This window comes from Erinaceus europaeus, chromosome 4 (genome assembly GCF_950295315.1).
Source record: "Erinaceus europaeus chromosome 4, mEriEur2.1, whole genome shotgun sequence".
Classification (NCBI taxonomy): Eukaryota; Metazoa; Chordata; class Mammalia; order Eulipotyphla; family Erinaceidae; genus Erinaceus; species Erinaceus europaeus.
Genome location: NC_080165.1, coordinates 145,339,666 through 145,361,026, shown reverse-complemented (window position 1 = coordinate 145,361,026; position 21,361 = coordinate 145,339,666). Strand labels below are relative to the sequence as shown.

The following is a 21,361-nucleotide window of genomic DNA, read 5'->3' as shown; positions in this document are numbered from 1 at the left end:
TGTTTCATCTAGTTTAAAATTTGAAAGTGATCATATGTTTCAGTGGTCCTTCTGTCCTTCCAGTATTTTCTTTCTTTTCCTCCTTCCTTTTTCTTCATCGTTCTGTTCTAATTTTCCTCCTCCCCAAAGTTCTTTCTCTGCCTCACTAGTCTGAAAAGTGTTTTTACTATATAGTAGATAAAGCATTTCCTATTTTAATGAAAGTTTATTTATAAAAGCAGAGCTTTGCCGAAGGAAAACTACATCTATTAGCTTACATTTAAAGTCCTTTTCATGGCGATGAGGGTAATTATCTGTTACTTCTAAGAAGTAAGTCAGAGCTAATGCCTGACTCTGTGTACACATGTTTAAAGTACCTTAGCGTCAGCTTGGGGCAGTTCTGACGTCTGCTTCTGTCACGCAGCATCCACACTCTGCAGTAGGTGCTCATGGCAGCTACGGATGCTTCATATAAAACAGGGTAGAGCAGCTTTCAAAAGGAGCTACGCATCAGAGTGTGACTGGAACTCTGGTTTGTACATTGTTTGAGGAATCCTTGCTGGAGTGAGTAGAACAAACAAATTTGGTCTTCCTCTTCAACACATTGAAAACCTTTTGACATCCATGTCCTCCTGAAGCTCTCGCACATGTAATTGAAGAGTTTTATGACTTTGGAGTGTTTTGATATAGCTCACATCAAACATTGTAGTTCATGTTCTTTGTAGTTTGAAAGGCTTCCTTTCATTATCATTAATTCTGGGGAATACTAAACCTGCTTAAATTCCTGATAGCACTGTATTTGACATGGACCATTGCACTTCCACTGGCTTTGTAGTTTGATAACTAATTCATGAGGCCAGGTTTATCATCTTTTAAGACCTGGTTCCTAGGATGGCTTTAGAGTAAGTACAGAGATGATAACTTTTAGCCACAATCTATCCTCTTGCTGGTGAATCTTTGAGAAGGACGCCTCTTGACCAGCCCCTTGACACAGTCTCGATTTCTGTTTCTGAAATAGATAGATTTTAAATCTTTGATGTAAATCATCTTTTTAGAATATTATATTCAGATTACCACCTAAGTGCATTAAATAGCAATGTGACTATAAAATACTACGGAAAAGAAACTCATTTTTCTGAACTGGTGAATGATAATCCTGACAACAGATACAGTTGGCATACATCCCACTTTCCCTCCAATAGACAGTACTCTCCCTCCCCCATATATATATTTCCAAAATTTGAATTTTTATGGAGATTGAATTAGTCTACGGCCATACTGCCCTGAACATGCCCGATCTCGGAAGCTGAGCAGGGTCAGGCCTGGTTAGTGCTTGGAGGGGAGACCTGAATTCAAAACACTAAGCTTTGTATTACAGACAGTGCAGTAGTTAATAAAACAGAACTATGAGATCAGTACTGTAAACACTCAGCTATATCTAGAGTATCTCTCCAGGCCCTAACTCAGGAATCTGCGAGGGGGAGAGTCTCAGTCACTGAAGAGCTCCTCCTCTCCACTTCAGGCTTAGTGGTTCAGGCGGGCTTCTTAGTGAGCGAGGGAGGAAGAGGAGGAATTCCTTGACTCTTGACTAGAGGATGAAGAGGACCTGGGAGGTATCAGAAACAGTAGACAGAATCAGTCTATGAGCAGTTTGTCAGTAAGACTCCCCCCCCCTTTAATGAACCAGATACAGAGTTCAGGGTGCTAGTGTTTCTAACTCACATCACTACTTGCTACCCAGTTCTGTGCCCAGCACCTACAGCTGCTCCCCTGAACGCACCTGATCTCGGCGCTGTCATTTTCCTGAGGAAGCAGGAATTGACCTCAGAGCCATACTAATTTGGAGGCGTTTAGTCTAACTTGTAAAAATGAGAGGTGTATGATTATTACTTTTAAACATTTATGAAATAAACAGCTTAGATGAATCTGGGCTAACACTGCAGAAGGACTCCATCTCATCACATGCCATAACTTTTTGCATTATTTAAATTTTTTAATAGCACCTTTATTGAGGTATAATTTTGAAGCTATAAAGTTTCCCTTTGCAAAGGGTGCTTGTCACTGATTTTTTAAAAAATTATTTTACTTTATTTTATTTATTTAACTTTTTAATATCTTTATTTATTTATTGGCTAGAGACAGCCAGAAACCGAGAGGGATGGGGGTGGTAGAGAGGGAGAGAGACCGAGAGAGACCTGCAGCCCTGCTTCCCCACTCACAAAGCTTTCCCCGTCGGTGGGGACGGGGGTTCGAACCCAGGTGCACCACCACTCAGGCCTGATTTTTTTTAATTTTTTTTTTTATAGAGAATGCTTTCAGTGCCTGGTCCTCCTACTGAGGGGAGGCTTCCCCAGTGATGAAGCTCCCGGTGCCCCTCTTTCCTCCTTCCCTCTGCATTTTTCTGTCTCTTTAACAATACCAAGAGGCCACCGGGAGCCATGGATTCCTCATGCAGGCACTGAGCTCCAGTGATAATCCTAGTGGCAATTAAAATAAAAGATCTTGTGTGGATGGATATACATACATATATATATATACATATATATAACTTTTCACAGTATGTGAGAAACAGACGGAGAGGAATAGAGCACCACTTTGATGAAGCTTCCCCAGAGGAGAGCAGGACCGGGCACTTGAACCTGGGCCTTCATGCATGGTGATGTGCTTTACAGAGTGTGTTACCTCCTCCTGGCCCCTTGAACAGATATTTTCTCTCTCTCTCTTTTTTTTTTTTTTTACACCAGAGCACTGCTCAGCTCTGGCTTATGGTGATATGGGGGATTGAACCTGGGACTTGACAGAGCCTCAGGCATGAGAATCTGTTTGCATAACCATTGTGCTATCTACCCTCCATCTCCCCCCGCCCCCCGCCCGCTTTTCTGACTCCTTAGGCAGATAACGGCTTGATGATGTTATATGCTGGTTCCATGTATAACTGTGCCAGGAATTTCCAGGTTATTCCAAAGTGTGAGGGCTCCAGTTTGTTCGCGTCTTTCCCAACACTTCTTATTTCCTGTCCTTTTCTAGTTGTTCTAAGTGTGTGTGACGCTGTGCTGTCGGTTGGGCTTTGAATCGTGTCTCCCAGATCACTAATAGTGTCAGACGTGTGTGTGCTGACTTCCATTTCGTATTATCACATACATGTATTTACAATTTGGGTTGTGGAGGTTACACAACTGGGATGCGTTTGTCAAAAGCAACATAAACTATGCACTAAGAGAGGATTTTTATGTATGTAAACTAATAATATATTTTACACATTAAGTGTAGCTGATTAAAAAAAAAACCCTACAGGCCTTGCTCAGAGTGCTGAGGACCTTTGTAGCTCATTATAGAATTTCACTAATTCCTAGCCCCGTTTTGAAAAAGTTGTCTAGACAAAAGGATCACCAAGGAAACTGATCACCAAGGAAACAGAACTTTAACTCTTCCAAATTTTAGCATGATATTTTGTTCATATGTTTCTTCTTGCTACTTAGATTTTATTTTTTTCAACCTTTACCATTTTTTTTATTTCTTTATTGGGGAATTAATGTTTTACATTCAACAGTAAATACAGTAGTTTGTACATGCATAACCTTCCCCAGTTTCCCATATAACAATACAACCCCCACTAGGTCCTCTGTCATCCTTCTTGGCCCTGTATTCTCCCCCCCACCCCCACCCCCACCCCAGAGTCTTTTACTTTGGTGTAATATGCCAATTCCAGTTCAGGTTCTACTTGTGTTTTCTGTTTTTTTTTCCTGATCTTGTTTTTCAACTTCTGCCCGAGAGTGAGATCATCCCATATTCATCCTTCTGTTTCTGACTTATTTCACATAACATGAATTTTTCAAACTCCATCCAAGATCGGCTGAAAACAGTGAAGTCACCATTTTTTACAGCTGAGTAGTATTCCATTGTGTATATATACCACAACTGGCTCAGCCACTCATCTGTTGTTGGACACCTGGGTTGCTTCCAGGTTTTGGCTATTACAAATTGTGCTGCTAAGAACATATGTGAACACAGATCTTTTTGGATGGATGTGTTGTGTTCTTTAGGATATATCCCCAGGAGAGGAATTGCAGGATCATAGTGTAGGTCCATTTTTAGCCTTCTGAGAGTTCTCCAGACTATTCTCCACAGAGGCTGGACCAATTTACATTCCCACCAGCAGTGTTAGGAGGGTTCCTTTGACCCCACACCCTCTCCAGTATTTGCTGCTGTTACCTTCCTGATGTATGACATTCTCACAGGAGTGAAGTGGTATCTCATTGTTGTCTTTATTTGCATTTCTCTGACAATCAGAGACTTGGAGCATTTTTTCCTGTGTTTCTCAGCCTTTTGGATCTCTTCTGTGGTGAATATTCTGTCCATGTCCTCCCCCCATTTTTGGATGGGGTTATTTGTTGTCTTGTTGTTGAGTCTGGCAAGCTCTTTATATATGTTGGTTATTAAACTCTTGTCTGATGTATGGCATGTAAAGATCTTCTCCCATTCTGTGAGGGGTCTCTTGGTTTGGGTAGTGGTTTCTTTTGCTGTGAAGAAGCTTTTTAATTTGATGTAGTCCCATAGGTTTATACTTGCCTTAATCTTCTTTGTAATTAGATTTGTTTCATTGAAGATATCTTTAAAATTTATGCAGAAAAGAGTTCTGCCAATATTTTCCTCTAAGTATCTGATAGTTGATCCACTTGGAATTTACTTTTGTATTTGGTGAAATACAGTGGTTCAGTTTCATTCTTCTGCATGTTTCAACTCATTGTTTCCAACAAACATTTGTTGAAGAGACTCTGCTTTCCCCATGTAATAGTCTGGGCCCCTTTGTCAATGATAAGATGTCCATAGGTGTGGGGGCTCACTTCTGGGCTCTCAATTCTATTCCACTGGTCAGTGTGTCTATTCATGTTCCAGTACCAAGCAGTTTTGATGACAATGGCCCTATAATACAGTTTGAGATCTGGGAGTGTGATGTCTCCGGTTCTGTTCTTTTTTCTCAAGATTGTTTTGGCAATTCTAGGTCTTTTCTGGTTCCAGATAAACATTTGTAGCATTTGTTCTATTCTCCTAAAAAATGTGCTTGGGATCTTGATGGGGATAGCATTAAGTTTGTAGATGGCTCTGGGTAGTATATTCATTTTGATGATGTTAATTCTTCCAACCCATGAACATGGAATATCTTTCCACTTCTTTGTGTCTTTTTCAGTTTCCTTGAGTAGTGACTCATAATTTTCAGTATACAAGTCTTTCACTTCTTTGGTTAGGTTTATTCCTAGATATTTTATTGTTTTTGTTGCTGTAGTAAAAGGAATAGATTTCTGGATTTCCATTTCTTCTAGCTTAGTGTTTGCATAGAGGAATGCCACTGACTTCTGAAGCCACTTAGATTTTAATCAACAAGAGAGGGAGGAGAGGACCAGGGCACCACCCTTGCATGCATATGCCAGGAATTGAACCCAGGACCTCATGCTTGAGAGTCCAGTGCTTTTATCCACTATCCTACCTTCTGGGCTGCAAAGATGTTTTAAAGCTACTATAGATAGTGCAATCTAATCTGTGATTCTCTTAGTATGGTTTTGAAATCTTTGAAGAAGAAACCTTCAAGGAAGTAAGATAACTCTTACCAAAAACATTATTCATAGCACTTTTACAGATTCTTATATGTCCACCCAGCTGACAATTTCAGATAAAAATAATCAAAGTAATATGGCTTTCATAAATTGGTCCATAAACATCATCAAATTGCTCTTAACCACGAGTAGGGTGAAATATCACTCCCTTGTAATATGTTTCATTCAATGAAATGATACGGGAAGGCAAAAACTGTTACACAAATTTGAAGAAAATTTGTCTCATCTACGTATGTCAAATGTGTTTGGCATTGTCTAGACAGAATTATGATAAACATAATCATTTTAATAATACATAATGCAAACCTCAAACCAGATACTGTGGATATAATTCCGAGGAGAGCTTTCATTTAATCAGAGTCTCAATTAAGACACTACTATTTTAAGGATTAACTGTCCCTGCCGATAATAATGGTGGCTTTTAAGATGGTAATTATTATTTTCTAGTGTTGGAGGGAATATTAAAAGTGGGCTTCAGTCTCTGGAGCATAACTACAGAAAGTACTTATTTCTGAGTCTCCTGTTTCCCTCCATAAAGGATAAAAGTAGTTTGATTAGTGGTCCAAACAATCCCCTCCCCTCTCCTTCCCTCTCCCCCCATGTTCCAACACTAAAAGGACTGTTTACTGTGAAGGTCTAAAAGCATTAATTTGAAAATGGTCTGTTCTTTTTTACTTAATGAACTATTGTAATTGTGTATATTCTTAAACAAATCTTATTATGAGGCTTCTTTTGAGTGGCACGTGATACAAAACTTGACATGCATGAGTGCTTCTCAGACCAAATATGCACGTGACCGTTTGAAGCACGAACTATATACCATTGTTGAAGTCTGGTAGCATGTCCTGTGTAAACAGCTGTTTTCTTTTTGTCACGTATTCTAATTTCCAGAACTTCAAAGGAAACTAATGGTTGAGTAACATTTTTCATTCTCTCTCTAATTGGTCATCTAACGACTAAGCAGTGTGACTTTCTTTGGCAGCACCTCGTAACTGTGGCTTACGTGAGGGAATGAGAACAGTGATCACAGTGTTGAGCTCTGGTTGCATCAGGTGTTCAGATGACGTCATCTGACTTGATTTGCACAACACTCGTTCAAAGAGACGTGTTTTACCTGTCTTAAAAGTGAGAACTAGATGCGTAAAGAATATAGGGTGTATTCGGGACTGCAGTCGTGTTGTGAACTGGGATACCAGGCAAGCTTGCTGATTCATCCCACTCAGCACATAAAGGTTTGCATGTCACAGTTCCAGCCGCCTTCTGTCCCCTACCCGCCATTTTCCACAGGTTCTCTTAATCCCCACGCTCCTCTGACTGCGGGTGCATGTGAGACAGAAGGAGCAGTGCTGCACTCGGCCCGAAATTACTGTATTCCTGCCACATTTTTTAAAAGTACTGAAAGGCATCGTGTTAGCGGAGACAAGTCAAAGAGAGAAAGACAGACACCAGATAATTTTCCTGTAGGTGTGGCCTAAAGGACAGAAAGGGTAAGCACAGAGTGGAGCTTGGGTTTGGTGTGTGGCGCACCACAAAACAGAGCCCTTTGGGGGGAGCAGGAATGGAGAGGGTAGCGGGCCCTCGTGTGTGACGGCGGGCAGGCCCCAGAGCTGGACTGAGTGTGTCCTGCCGACACCCGCCGTACACAAGTGTCAGACTGTACATGTGTGCCAGCAGCTGCACTGTGAACCATTAACGCACACGCCCCCTTTCTTTTTTAAAAAATTTATTTATAAAAAGGAAACACTGACAAAACCATAGGATAAGAGGGGTACAGCTCCACACAGTCCCCACCACCAGAATTCCGTATCCCATCCCCTTCATTGGGAGCTTTTTAAAAATATATTTATTTATTTTGCCCTTGGTTTATTGTTGTAGTTATTATTGATGTCATTGTTGTTAGATAGGACAGAGAGAAATGGAGAGAGGAGGAGAAGGCAGAGAGGAGGAGCGAAAGACAGACACCTGCAGACCTGCTTCACCTCCTGTGAAGCGAGACTCCCTGCAGGTGGGGAGCCGGGGGCTCGAACCGGGATCCTTACGTCGGTCCTTGTGCTTTGTGCCATTGGAAGCTTTTGTTTTCTTTATTCCTCTGGGAGTATGGACCCAGGGTCATTATGGGATGCAGAAGGTGGAAGGTCTGGCTTCTGTAATTGCTTCCCTGCTGAACATGGGCGTTGACAGGTTGATCCATATTCCCAGCCTGTCTGTCTCTCTTTCCCTAGTGGGGCAGGACTCTGGGGAAGCAGGGCTCCAGGACACATTGGTGGGGTCATCTGCCCAGGGAAGTTGGGTTGGCATCATGTTAGCATCTGGAACCTGGTGGCTGAAAACAGAGTTTACATATAAAGCCAAACAAGTTGTTGACTAATCATGAACCTAAATAAAGGCTGGAGTAGGTCAGATGAAGAGTTGGGGAGTGGGGGGCCTCCGTTTTCTTTATTATACACTTGGAAGATTGAAAGTCTTCTGTATTCCTTTGTTTTCATCCTTTTTTTGAAACTCCCCATGATTTTAATTTTTATTTTATTTATTTATTCCCTTTTGTTGCCCTTGCTGTTTTATTGTTGTAGTTATTATTGTTGTTGTTGTTGTTGGATAGGACAGAGAGAAATGGAGAGAGGGAGGGGAAGACAGAGAGGAGGAGAGAAAGACAGACACCTGCAGACCTGCTTCACCACCTGTGAAGCGACTCCCCTGCAGGTGGGGAGCCGGGGTTCGAACCGGGATCCTTATGCCGGTCCTTGTGCTTTGCGCCACCTGCGCTTAGCCCGCTGTACTACAGCCCGACTCCCGATTTTAATATTTTTTATTCTACCACACTTAACATATTTTACTTTGTACTAACTGGTATCTTCCAATCTTAGAAAATGAAATTATGTAGCCACTTATGATTTTGGTGTGTGTGTGTGTGTGTGTGTGTGTGTGTGTGTGTGTGTATTCTTGGTTTTGTTCTTAACTTACCCCTCCCCAAAGAAAAAAGAAGTCCAGAGTTAAATTTAGTTTCTCAGGTCTCTCTGCATTCTGTGTGCTTTCCTGTTGCCAGTCAGCACTGTGCTCCGTGTGCACTCATCTCTGCACCCACTAGCAGAGGGTACCCGGCACGGTACTTTTTAAGTGTGGAGAGAGAGAAGGAAGGTTTCTGATATAACCTACTCCTGCCCTCTAGTCATTGGCCGGAGAATGTGGACCTAGGTACTGGGACAGTTCTTAGTTTTGTTGTTAATTTATGTGTGTTATTGTTAAGCAATCTCAAAAAAAAATTCTTATAAATAAAGTAAATACAATTTTCATTGGAATATGTTATCTCTGTATTGCTGTAATAGCTTCTAGCACTAATAGCGGACAAACAGCAACTCAGTGATTCTGTGCGGTTTTTGAACTAATGCTCTCTATATAATAAGTCACTCAGTTTTCATCATTTGGTAACCATGGTAACATGGTGAAGATGTTTTTTTAATCTTTTTATTTATTATTAGAGATAGAAATTGAGAGAGGAGGGAGAGGGAAAGGGACAGAGAGACACCTCCCTGCAGCCCTGCTTCCCCTCTCATGAAGCTTTCTCCCTGCGGGTAGAGACCAGGGGTTTGAACCTGGGTCCTTGAGCACAGTAATGTGAGCGCTTAATCAAGTCACCGCCTGGCCCCCATGGTGATATTTTTGATATTGGAGATAGAAATTAAAAAAAATTTTTTTTATTTATTTTATTTGTGAGAGAAATGCCGAGAGAGAGAGAGAGAGAGAGAGAGAGAGAGAGAGAGAGAGAAACATCAGAGCACTGCTCAGCTCTGGTTTATGGTGGTGCGGAGGATTGAACCTGAGACTTTGGAGCCTCAGGCATGAGAGTCTTTGCATAATCTTTACGCTGTCTCCTCCACCCCCCGGAGATAGAATTTATACACAGACAACATGCTTATAGTGATCTGAATTTTATTGACGTTGTAAATGATAGTTTCTCCCACTCCCCACCTGCAGGGGAGATGGTTCACAAGCGGTGAAGCAGGTCTGCAGGTGTCTTTCTCCCTCTCTCGCCCCCTCCACTCTCAATTTCTCTCTGTTCTATCCAATCAAATAGAAAGAAAAGAGAAGCAAGGAAGAAGGGAAAGGAAGAGAACTTCTGCCAGGAGAAGGTGGGAGCTGGTGCTGGCACGGAGCCCCAGTGGTAACTCCGGTGGCAATAGACAAATAAATAAAGTTGTATTAATGAGAGAAAGAGGGAGGCGGCCATGCACGCATTTAGAGAGAGAGAACAGGAGCCGGCATCACTCTGGCATGTGCGATGCCTGCCTGCAGCAGCTCCTGCTCTAGTCACCTCCCAGGCTGCAGGGGAGCTCACTTTGTCAGCACCTGGGAACTCCTGTGGAGCTCCTAGGACGGACGTAAGCGGCTGATGGGAGTCAGATAATGTGAGTGACACATGGAGAAGACTCACAGAGCAGACGCGTACGGCTGTGCTTGAGAGTGTGTCGGATGTACAGTCGCATAAAATCTCCTCAACACAGCCAAACAGAAAATGCTCGCTTAAAGAGGGCTTCAGCAAACGGCAGCACAGATTCAGTCTGTGGGGATTCAGATCTCTAGTTATTGCTACTAGGATCTCCGTCCAGATTTTCCAAGGTGTTTTAACAAACTAGACCCCTTGCCGGGAATTGTTTTTTTCATAGCTTTGCTTTTGGCCGTTAAGTTTATCATGCTTGCATAACTATACTGTTCCCTGTGGCCTCTCCCTTCTTCCCTTCCTCCCTACCTCCCTCCCTCCCTCCCTCCTTCCTTCCTTCCTTCCTTCCTTCCTTCCTTCCTTCCTTCCTTCCTCCCTTCCTGATTTGATAGAGTATGAGAGAGAAAGTGTGAAGAAGAGCGAGAAACCTGCCGCTCTGTTCCATTGTTCATGAAATCTCCTGCTGTGGCAGGAACCCAGCTTGGTGGGCTTGGTCTCGTGTGCATTCTAGTGGGCGTGCTACCTCCTATTCCTTCTGTCATGAATTTTAATCACTTTTTTCATTGATGCCATGATCGGTGAATCAGGCATGTACCATTACAGCTATGAATTATCATCTTTCACAGAACATTTCTAATTCACACTCGATACAGACACAACATACGTGATCCAACCAACAGAATCATTACGGATGCTACATGTAACTGGTTTACTTTCAGATCAGCATCCATGATTTTGTATTATGATCAAATACAAAATACGCACTAGTGTTTCATGCATCTCTGCTGAATCTCAAGTCACATCTAGTACGAACAGTGACAGTATTTGTCAGGCACTTGCTATCGATACTTGTGAGGCATTGACTCAAACTGAATGGACACTTACTTATTTCCTTTTTGTTGCCTTTATTGTTGATGTAGTTATTGTTGTTGATGTCACCGTTGTTAGATAGGACAGAGAGAAATGGAGAGAGGAGGGGAAGACAGAGAGGGGGAGAGAAAGACAGACACCTGCAGACCTGCTTCACCACCTGTGAAGCGATTCCCCTGCAGGTGGGGAGCCGGGGGCTCGGACCAGAGTCCTTACACCGGTCCTCTGGCTTTGCGCCCCGTGTGCTTAACCCGCTGCGCTACCACCCGACTCCCATGAATGGACACTTAATCATTTTCCAGTGCAGCTGTAGGAAATAGCATAGAAAGGACTGTACTTTGCATCTGGTCTCCCCCACTGGTGGCATCTTATCTGAGTGTAGTCCAGTATCATGACCAGAAAACTGACAGCGCGCAGACCTTACTCCTTTTTCATCAGTTTATTTCAAAGCAAGCCACCTCTCACAGTGTCCGTACAGCTATGACCACCTGTTTCACCACCACTAATTTTTTTTTTGTTTGTAAAATATTTTCATTTCTTATAGTTACGTAATTCAGATCACATAGTAAGTAACCTTTTCAGGGTTGTTTTTTTATTTTTTGCTTGTTTTTGCTTGAATGCCACACAGATTATAACATGTATTCTTAGCTGTTTATTACTGTTGGTAAGTAGCATTCCCTGCGTGGGGCATACCTCAGATGGCTCAGCAATTTACCAGTTGAAAGACATTAGAATTGTCTTCAGTTTGAACGTGTTATGAGTAAAGCTGCTTTGAACATTTGTAAATAAGAAGGTTTTTTTTTTTGCAGGGTGGGGGTAGGTGGGCTGTAGCACAGCGGGTTGAGCGCACATGGCATGAAACTCAAGGACCGGTATAAGGATCCTGGTTTGAGCCCCCGGATACCCACCTGCAGGGTGCCATTTCATAAGCAGGTCTGCAGGTGTCTGTCTTTCTCTCCTCCTCTCTGTCTTCCCCATCTCTCTATTTCTGTCCTGTTCGGAAACAACGACAGCAATAATAATAACCATAACAATGATAAGAAAAAGCAAGGACAGCAAAAAGGGAAATAAAAAACCAGTCAGTATAAGTTTGCATTTTTCTGGGAATGCTCAAGGTACACTTGTTGGGCCACATGCTGATTATTTACTTCTGTAAAAAAATCATTATACACACTTCCCAGGAATCAGATTATTTCACATTTCTTTTTTAAATATTTTTTTAATTCCTTTTTGTTACCCTTATTTTATTGTTGTACTTGTTGTTGTTGATGTCGTTGTTGTTGGATAGGACAGAGAAATAGAGAGAGGAGGGGAAGACAGAGAGGGGGAGAGAAAGACGGACACCTGCAGACCTGCTTCACCACCTGTGAAGCGACCCCCCTGCAGGTGGGGAACCAGGGGCTCCAACCAGGATCCTCACGCCGGTCCTTGTGCTTTGTGCCGCGTGAGCTCAACCCGCTGTGCTACACCCAACGCCCAGTTTCACATTTCTGCCATCGAGGTGTGAACAATCTTCCTGACAGGCTCACCAGCACTTGGCCGCTGTCACTGTTTTTGGTGAGTTGTAGTCATGCACTGTGACTGTGAAAGACATGTCAAAACTCTTTAAATTTACTTATCTCTGTGTGTGTGAATATGTGTGTCAATTTTCAAATTAGTTTCTTCTCTTTTTCACTGCTTTTTACCAGCTATGCTTTTCACAGGTACTCACTTCTAGTTTCTGGCTTGTCTTATTGTCATAGGATCGTTTGCAGAGCAAACACTCTAATTTTGATGAGATACACTCTGTCAGGATTTCACTACAAGAATCTCGCTTTTGGAATTAAATTCTAGACTAATTTGAAATCCTTGGAATAACTCATTGTTCCCATGTGGATATAAATATGACAGACAGCATTAGCTGGGGTTTAATAGTCTCAGCATCAAGTAAACCACACCTACAGAAAGTTGATCAAAACCAAAAATAAAATAAAACTTGTTAGCTTAGAAAGGTGTTAAAATATTCAATTTTTTTATGTTATTTATTTTACCAGAGCACTGTTCAGCTCTGCTTTATGGTGGTGCCGGGGAACTGAACCTAGGACTTTGGAGCCTCAGGCGTGAGAGTCTTTTTGCATAATCATTCTGCTATCTACCTCTGCCCTGCTCTTGGTTTGTTTTTTTTTTTTTTTAATATTTATTTATTTATTTTTCCCTTTTGTTGCCCTTGTTGTTTTATTGTTACAGTTATTGATGTTGTTGTTGGATAGGACAGAGAGAAACAGAGAGAAGACAGAGAAGGGGAGAGAAAGACAGACACCTGCAGACCTGCTTTACCACCAGTGAAGCGATTCCCCTGCAGGTGGGGATCCAGGGGCTCGAACTGGGATCCTTACGCCTGTCCTTGCGCTTGGAGCCATGTGTGCTTAACCCATTGCTTTACCACCCGACTCCCTGTTCTTGATTTTTTTTAACTGTTACTTTTTTGTGTCTGTTTCATTTGTGTTCCAAAGCTGTAGATTGTGGTGATGCACGGTTTAGGGTATGTTTTGGGGTTTGAATGGACTGTGATTGTACCATGAAAGTGTTTTCTCATCTCAGAAGCTGCAGTGTAGATGAGCGTCTCCATTTATACTCATGCATATGTGTATGTATACACATATGGACACATACACATTCTGATTTTACACTTGAGAAAACTGAGGCTGAAGAAGAACTAAGTGATCAGGGCCACGGTCCTGCCAGTGAGAGAGCCTGGACTTGAAACCACTTCTTTCTGATTCGAAAACCTGCATTTTTTAACTACTGCCTTGACTTTTTTTGTTTTTGCAGGAAGTTCCTTACTAACTCATAAGAATCAAACTTGATCTTAGTGATATAGTATCTTGTCTGCTGCCATGTCACTTCACAGGCCTTGGTTAGATTGTTTTCATTGGGGTATTTGAGTCATACAAAATAAAGGGTTTGTCAAATGACTCTCATGCCCGAGGCTCTGAGCTCCCAAGTTCAATCCCTAGCACCACCATAAGCCAGAGTCGAGCTGTTCTCTGGCAAAATAACAGTAATAATAATAGTATGTGTGTGTGTTTTGTTATAGGAAAACTCTTAATTTTGGTAAGAATTTTCTTATGTATTATTCTCCAGAATTTAGTTAAAGAATGTTCATAGTATTGGGCAATACTGGGTTGCTATTCCTCCCCACAGCGAATCCCATAAGCGTGTTACAGATATTAATTTGGATAACTAATTTGGAATCCCTGGAATAATTCTTTGTTCCCATGCCGATAAGTATGACAGCATCAGCTGGGTTTTAATAGTCTTTTAGCATCAAGTAGACCTCAGCTACAGAAAACTGATCAGAGCCCTGTCCAGAAGGAGGCTCTTCCCCAACATTCCCTCTTCTGCGAGTAAGGACCAAAATTCCTTTTGGGGTGCAGAAGGAAGGAATTCTACCTTCTGTAATTGCTTTTCTGCTAGATGTGGATGTTGGCTGGTTGATCCATAACCCTATAGCCTGTCTCTATTCGTTTTTTTTTTTTTTTTTCATAATTTATTCATTGCTACTCTGATGATAGTAGGTTCAAGTCCCCGGTCCCCCCCACCCCACAGGGGGGAAAGCTTCATGAGTGGTAAAGCAGGGCTGCAGGTGTTTGTCTGTCTCTCTCCTTTTCATCCTCCCCCCCTCAATTTTTCTCTGTCCTATCCAGTAAAATGGGCAGGGGCTTGAACCTTGGTCCTTGTGCATTGTAACATGTGTGCTCAACCAGGTGCGCCACCACCCAGCCCTAAGTGTCCGGAATTCCCAAAGACACTGGCTGGTCTGCCATCATACATTTCAGCTCTTCCTAGATGAGTTGATTCCAGAACATCTGCCCCTGTGTCACAAGGAGGTTTCCATCACACTCATCATGCTCCTAGGGAAATGTCACTTAATTTTGAAAGTGATTTAAGTTCTTAGCAAGAAGTTCTGATAATATTTTTTGCTAGCAATTTTCAGAGGAAATTGTGTCTCCTTTGTAGATTTTTAAACGGAGAAAAATCGTAAGGCGACTAAGACCATAAACCCTTCATACTAGTAGTTAATGTTTCCCACATTTGCTCTTTCTCCTCCCAGAACATTTGAAGATATTTCACCCATCAGGGCACCTAATCCCTAAATACACGAGTCTGGATTTATTAAGGATACCTTCCTTGTAACCATTATCACACCTAAGAAATTAAATAGTAGTTTAGTGTGTTTTCTAGCTGACTAAAAAAAAAATCTTACTCAGTCTAGGTTGGTTTATTTAGTTGTACTTTGCTCTTAATGTCCTGTTGATCTTATTAATTAATCAATTAATTAATTTTGCTGTCTGTTTTCACCTGGGCTTCACAGAGCCTATACAGTGCCATCCCTCCCAGTGGGCTCTCCTTTTTTTTTTTTTTTTTTTAGATGAGACAAAGGGAGTGAGAGAGAGAGAGAGGGAGGGAAGAGGAGACAGGATAGTACTGCTCCATCTCCTAGGAACTAGGTTCAAGTCCTCCTCTTTTGTTCTTGAGGAGGACTTGAACCTAGTTCCTGTGTGTCACAATGCGTGTGCTCTGAGGTGAGCTATCTTGCAGCCCCTGTCTTGCTTCTTAGTGCCCTTGTCTTAGCTGAAGTGTCTGCGACGGTTGTTTTTAGAGTGGTGCATATTCCGAATCTATCTGCTTGGCTTGTGATTAGATTTGCTTGGCTTTGTAGTAAGTGCTTCTCCAGTTCCACATCTTTGGTACAATGTAGTGCTCATTGTGCTATGCCAGAAGGTCTAATGCCAGCCTTTCTCTCTCTTTCTTTCTTTTTCAAATAGACAACAACAGAAAGACCTTTCATTCAGAAACTTTTTCGTCCCCTGACTGCAGATGGGCAGTTGCACACACTAGGAGACCTCCTGAAAGAAGTTTGTCCTTCTGCCATTGCTCCTGAAGGTGATATGATCAGTAATGTGAAAACATTTCTCTTTGCCACTAAGATGCTCATTCTTCATTCAAAACAGCACTTCTTGGGTATGTCGAGGAGGTATTTTCTCTTACAGGGAGATTTTTTTTTTTTTGGAAACAGAACTACTTAATATTTCACTTAACTGTTTTATGAATTATCACCACCAATAAAATAATCACTATTTAAATACTAATTAAATAAATAGACTTTATTTTAAATTTTCCCCCTTATCACATAACTGGTACCCTGGGTATTTCAGTTGTAGTTCTGGTTAATACTTTTAATCTCTCATTGCTTCTTAATCCTCGGAGAGTAAGGAGATGGTGATGAAAACATATGTTGGCTGATAGTTGAAAGTTCAAAATACTGAGTAATGGGAAAACATTTTATATGAACTTAGTGCTTTCTAATGTTTTCCTCCACATTGCTTTGACATTACAACAGAACTTTCTCTTTTTCATAGTTTTCATTTTGTAGCCTTGTTTAAAATTGTTTTCTGTTGGGAAAAAGAAGGAAAGAAAGGAAGAAGAAAGATTTCTGAATTCTGTTTTCTTAACTACAACATAAGCAGCACTAAGAAGACAGAAAACAATAAAATATCTTCTGAACTCAAAAGCCACTGTTGACACGCACACGCTTGTGTGCACTGGAGAGCAGTATGTGGATAGAATTATTTGTTCCCCTTTTTTCGCCTAACACAGCATGAGTGTATTTTAGTCATTCAATTCTCTGAAGCTGGGGGTGGGGGTGGGGGGATGTGGCCCTTCCTGTTGATGTACCCTGATTTGATCACTACTTTATGAACGACCTATACTCTGATCCAAAGGGGAGAAAGTTTGGTGTCATATTGACATATTGCATAGATTTATATTTATTATATAGGGGCGAAAAGTTTTAAACTTGCCATTTTAGATCTTTCAGAGAAAGTGGTAGGGCATAAGTAAACACAAAAATAATGGTTAGGTAGATAACACTATGTTTCTTTCTAACACTCTCAGGGTGATGGCAGTGTTAATAAAAGCATTTATAACTGACTGCCTTATAACAGGTCAAGCACGGTATATCTAAGGAAATAATTTGCCTAATAAGTAGAAGTAGAAAAAGAATTGGGGGTGGGGGAAGTGAAGATCGACATTCCAGCCTAAATGACAAAGCAAAGAATATGGAGTTCAAAATAAGTTAGATTTGGTCTGTCAGCGTGACTCTTTTCCTCCTAGTCAACTCTGTCCGCTTTCCTGGCCTTCCTGAATCTAGCTGGAGGAGGGGAATGCCAACAGGAACTGAGGAAAGGGATCATTAGCAACTACTCAAATCAATTGTAATGGAACAGGTCTCGTTTTCAGGAGATTGTACGTGTATTTTGCAAGGTGTAGAGGTATCATTACTAGACTCTGCTAGTCTGTATGTCATTCTTTTCTTATGGTGTCTTGCAATATCTCCAATGCTGGGAAAATATATCTACACAATTTTCCAAGTTACTCTATCACTATTTTCATTAAATCCTGACATAAGTAACTTGAATTGATTATAAATAATCAGTTTATATTGAGACGGCTTGTTTGCTGCTGATCTCTTCCTCTGCTGGGAGCACTGGTCAGCTTTCTGTCTCAGTGGCTCACTTCTTTGGAAATGTTACATTAGTAGACTAACGCCCATTCCCATTGCTTCCTTCACTTAATTTAAGGCGCCTGGGTTTCATCTGCAGTGCATGTGGCGCGCGTCCATCCACTCCTTTCCCTGCCGCTGGGATACTGTGTAGACCACATCTGGCTCATTCATTCAGCGGGTGACGGGTTTGTGGATTGTGAATGAAGCTGCTGTGAAGCCTCACAGATAGTTAGGTGTGGGCATGGGGTGGGGGAGCGGGTGGATTCCTAGGAGTGAACTGTCAGGATCACATGTCTAGTTTGTGTTTGATTACAGAATCTGTTTAAGTTTTCCAGCAGTGTATGGGCATTTGAGTTTCTTCACACCTTCACCAGTATAGTTGTTGTTGCCGTCACTTACCATAGCCGTCCTGTGACTGCAAAGTAGTTAGTATCTGGTGATCTGCGGTAATAGTGGACAGGACTTTTCGCAGAAAGGCCCCATGTTTAGTCCCTACCCCCACGATACTAGAGCTGAGCAGTGCTTTGCGGTCCCTCCCCCTCCCCCCTCCTTCTCTTTCTTTAAAGGGTATAAAGAACAGATCCTCCCCCCCCAAGTTGGGCCCTTTGTCTGCTCCCTGAGTTTAAGAGTCGTTCACATTCCCCGCGTGCTGGTTATCAGACATGCGACCTGAACCTAGCTTTCCTTGTCTTTGTTTTTGCGTTGAAGAGTAGAGTATTTAATTTTGATGCAGTGCTATTTGTCACCTTTTTCTTTTTTTACTGTATTATGTTCAGTAAAATAATTGGGTTTTTCTCATAGTACATTAAATAGTTCCCAAATCAAGAAACTATGTAAAGGAATTTCGTGAAGTCTCTCCTGGCTCCCGCCCACCAAAACCCCAAGTTCCTTTCTCCAGAAACGACCCGTGTTGCCACTTTCCTGCATATCCTTCCAGAAGTAGTGAACCCTATTTTAAAATTCTTATTACAAAAACTCGATCAGGAAATTTCCAGTAACTTTCTTTAATTTGGGGAATAATCTTAAAAGTTCTAGTTCATTTTCTCCATGTAGTTTTTTTTTTCTTTTAAAAACAATTCATGTCTATTTTGCTATATTCTTGAGGATTTAGAAATATAGACTTAGTTTTTTCATTTAAAATTTATAAGCAATTACACATTTCCATTTCTAACAGACATCGGGTCCATCCTTAAACTTCTCACCTGACCTTCTGCAAGAATGTTTTTCAGTTACCCTTCCTTTGTGTTGTACCTTTCACTCATTGGGTACTTTGTAATATTTTATTTTAAAGAACATTGAAAATACTGTCATCAACTAAGATTAGTAAATTTAACCTAAGCCTTGGTATTCAAAAGGCTACATTATATATATATATATATGTATATATATATATATATGACTTTAGAAAGCATATGTCATTTAAAATTTACTTATAAGACCCTTGACTATCAAATGAAATCATCACAGGGAAAATGAAAACCTTAGAAAAAAATGTTCAGCAGTGATCTGTCTCCCAAGGAGCTGTATAACTGTCAACAAATACGCAGATGAATGAGAGGAAGCTCCCTAGAGGGGTGCAGGATGGGACTGGCCGGGTGTTCATTTGGTGTTTGACATCTTTGAAGAACCATGTAACTGCCAGGCATCAGAGTTAATTCAATTCAGTCTCTTTAATTTTTCAGACGATCAGCTAAAGACCTGTGAACTACTTTTATAGCCCTAGGTTTAGAATATAGTCTTCATCTGCCAGCCCATTGGTTTTTCCACTTCACTGTGGTACGTTTTGTTTCTGTTGTTTACATTTCAATCTTTTAATCTTCTAGTTTAACAGAAAACAACATTCTGAAATGTTTGTTTCCCCTGCTGGCCATTCTGTGATTTGTATTCACGACCTAATCTCATTTATTCTTCACTTTTAGATTTTCTTGATGTGGTGTTGGGAACTTGATTTTCTGCCATTGCTTTTTTATATTGCAGTGTCTACCTATAATTGTGGCCATTCTTCTTGTTGAGTTTATTAAAATAGCAGCTATGACATCCAGGAATGTGAGCGAGAAGTTGTCCCATGCTGTAAGCTGACACACTCTGTCAGAACACAGCACTGTGTTCTTCTGCCTTTCCTATGCCCCGTCACAATAGTGCAGAGATTAACCTGACCCTGTGAAAAACGCCATGTGGACTCATGAGGCTTTTTATTGTTTCGAAGACTTTGTTTTTTCCTAACTGTTTAGGCCACCCTCCTTGTATATTCCAGAGGATGTAGGGTGCCACTTGACTTCCCAGTATTTTTGTGAAGCAGGAGGCAGTGAGATAAAATAGCCATTCAGACTTTAACCCATAAAACTGCCTCTTAAACAGTTTCAGATGCTGTAGGTGAAGTGAAGGTTTTTTGATGACAGACTTCCTTCCACCCGGACTGTCCCATGTTAATATTGATCAAGGGAGACACAAATGGCAAGTCCTCACTGCTAAGCAGATGGCACCCAGCCTTTCAGCCACTTTGGACGGTATGTTTTCATATCAAGAGAAGACTACATTCCTTTTTTTCTTGTATGTGATTTAATGATGATTTATAACATGGTAAGAAACAGTACAGTTCCCAGCACCAGAGTTCCCTGTCCCATCCTCTCCACTGGACGCTTCCCAATTCTGTATCCCTCTCTGGGACTATAGACCAACATTCTTTATGGGGAGCAGAAGTTGGGAGGTCTGGCTTCTGTAATTGCTTCTCTGTTGGACCTGGGTGTTGGCAGGTGGATCCATACCCCCAGCCTGTTTCTGACTTTGCCTAGTGAGGCAGGGCTCTGGAGATGTGGGGTTCCAGGACACATTAGTGAGGTCATCTGCCCAGGGAAGTCAGCATGGCGTCATGGTACCATCTGCAACTTGATGGTTGCAGTAAAAGCGGTAAGATATAAAGCAGGACAAATTGTTTAATAAACAGGAGCCTAAAGGTAAGAATAGACAGGTGAAACAAAGGGTCTTTGTGTGGAAAGAAGCTAGGAAGTCTGTTTTAGGTCTATTCAAGGGGCCCATGACTTTAGTAATTTTTGCCTGAGCCCGACAGCTAACATGCAGGTGGGCTAAAAGTGTTGTCTGGGAAGATGGTGTCAGAGTTGAGAACAGGACTAGAGAGCTGGGTCAGGGCAGAGAGTAGAGTAGCTCCCAAGTAAGGGGAAAATATATAAATACCACTAACTATGAGCCTCACCGATCTGACCTAGGGCCCACATCTATTCATAGAGAAGACTACATTTCTGACACCAGTAACGTGTCTATGGAAAAAACAATTGTTGGTCGCCTCCTTTTGTTAACTTCATTTTGGAAAATAGCTATCATTTCAAGACCTGTGGAGAATATCCAAAACATTAAGTCAGTATTTTAGTCAAGAACTGTTTACTGTCTGGTTCAGTACACCTGTGGTATTGTCAAACACGAAGCAGTCAGAAACACCTGCACCCGACTTAAGCTGAAAGCGAAAGACTTTGAATTGGGTGTGCATGGATAAGAACTGGCTGTCGTCACGTGATAAAAAGAGAAAGTATTTCATGAAAGTCTGTGCCACCAGTGTCTACTGTTCCTTGTAAGTGATTCATGCGGGAAGGAGTTTTGCCTCATTTCGTCATATGAATGTAGAATGCGCTGATAGTTGTGAAGATGTGCTCTAGGTCACTGTTCTTGTGGAATTACTAATGATACGCTGCTTTTGTATGTTTCTTTTGGTTTTATAAGTAGTTGGAGGAGTTTGCCAAGTCAGAAATAACAGAAAGTAACCAAAGGTGAGCTTAGGTAAATGGTCTGTGTGGTGTCAGCTGTAGTTAGAATGACCCAGAGAGCTAAGCTGAAATACCTTTCTTTGGTCATCAGCACAACAGAAAAAATAAAAACAAAGTTCAAAGCTTCTGCTTTTATTCTTTT

The 21,361-nt window shown here is 41.4% G+C and overlaps 1 protein-coding gene across 5 annotated transcripts in view; it reads left to right on the top strand.

Moving 5' to 3' along the window:
* Positions 1-21,361, top strand: part of ATG5 (autophagy related 5) — a 100,488-nt gene that overhangs the window by 69,420 nt on the left and 9,707 nt on the right. For 2 of the 5 annotated variants that reach the window (XM_060190694.1, XM_060190697.1), the window contains one exon: positions 15,705-15,900. The exons of 1 other annotated variant lie outside the window; for it this stretch is intronic. In XM_060190694.1, the coding sequence (XP_060046677.1) occupies positions 15,705-15,900 (196 nt within the window). The remainder of the gene's footprint in view (positions 1-15,704; positions 15,901-21,361) is intronic. 2 more of the 5 variants (XM_060190695.1, XM_007523925.3) reach the window with 1 other exon arrangement.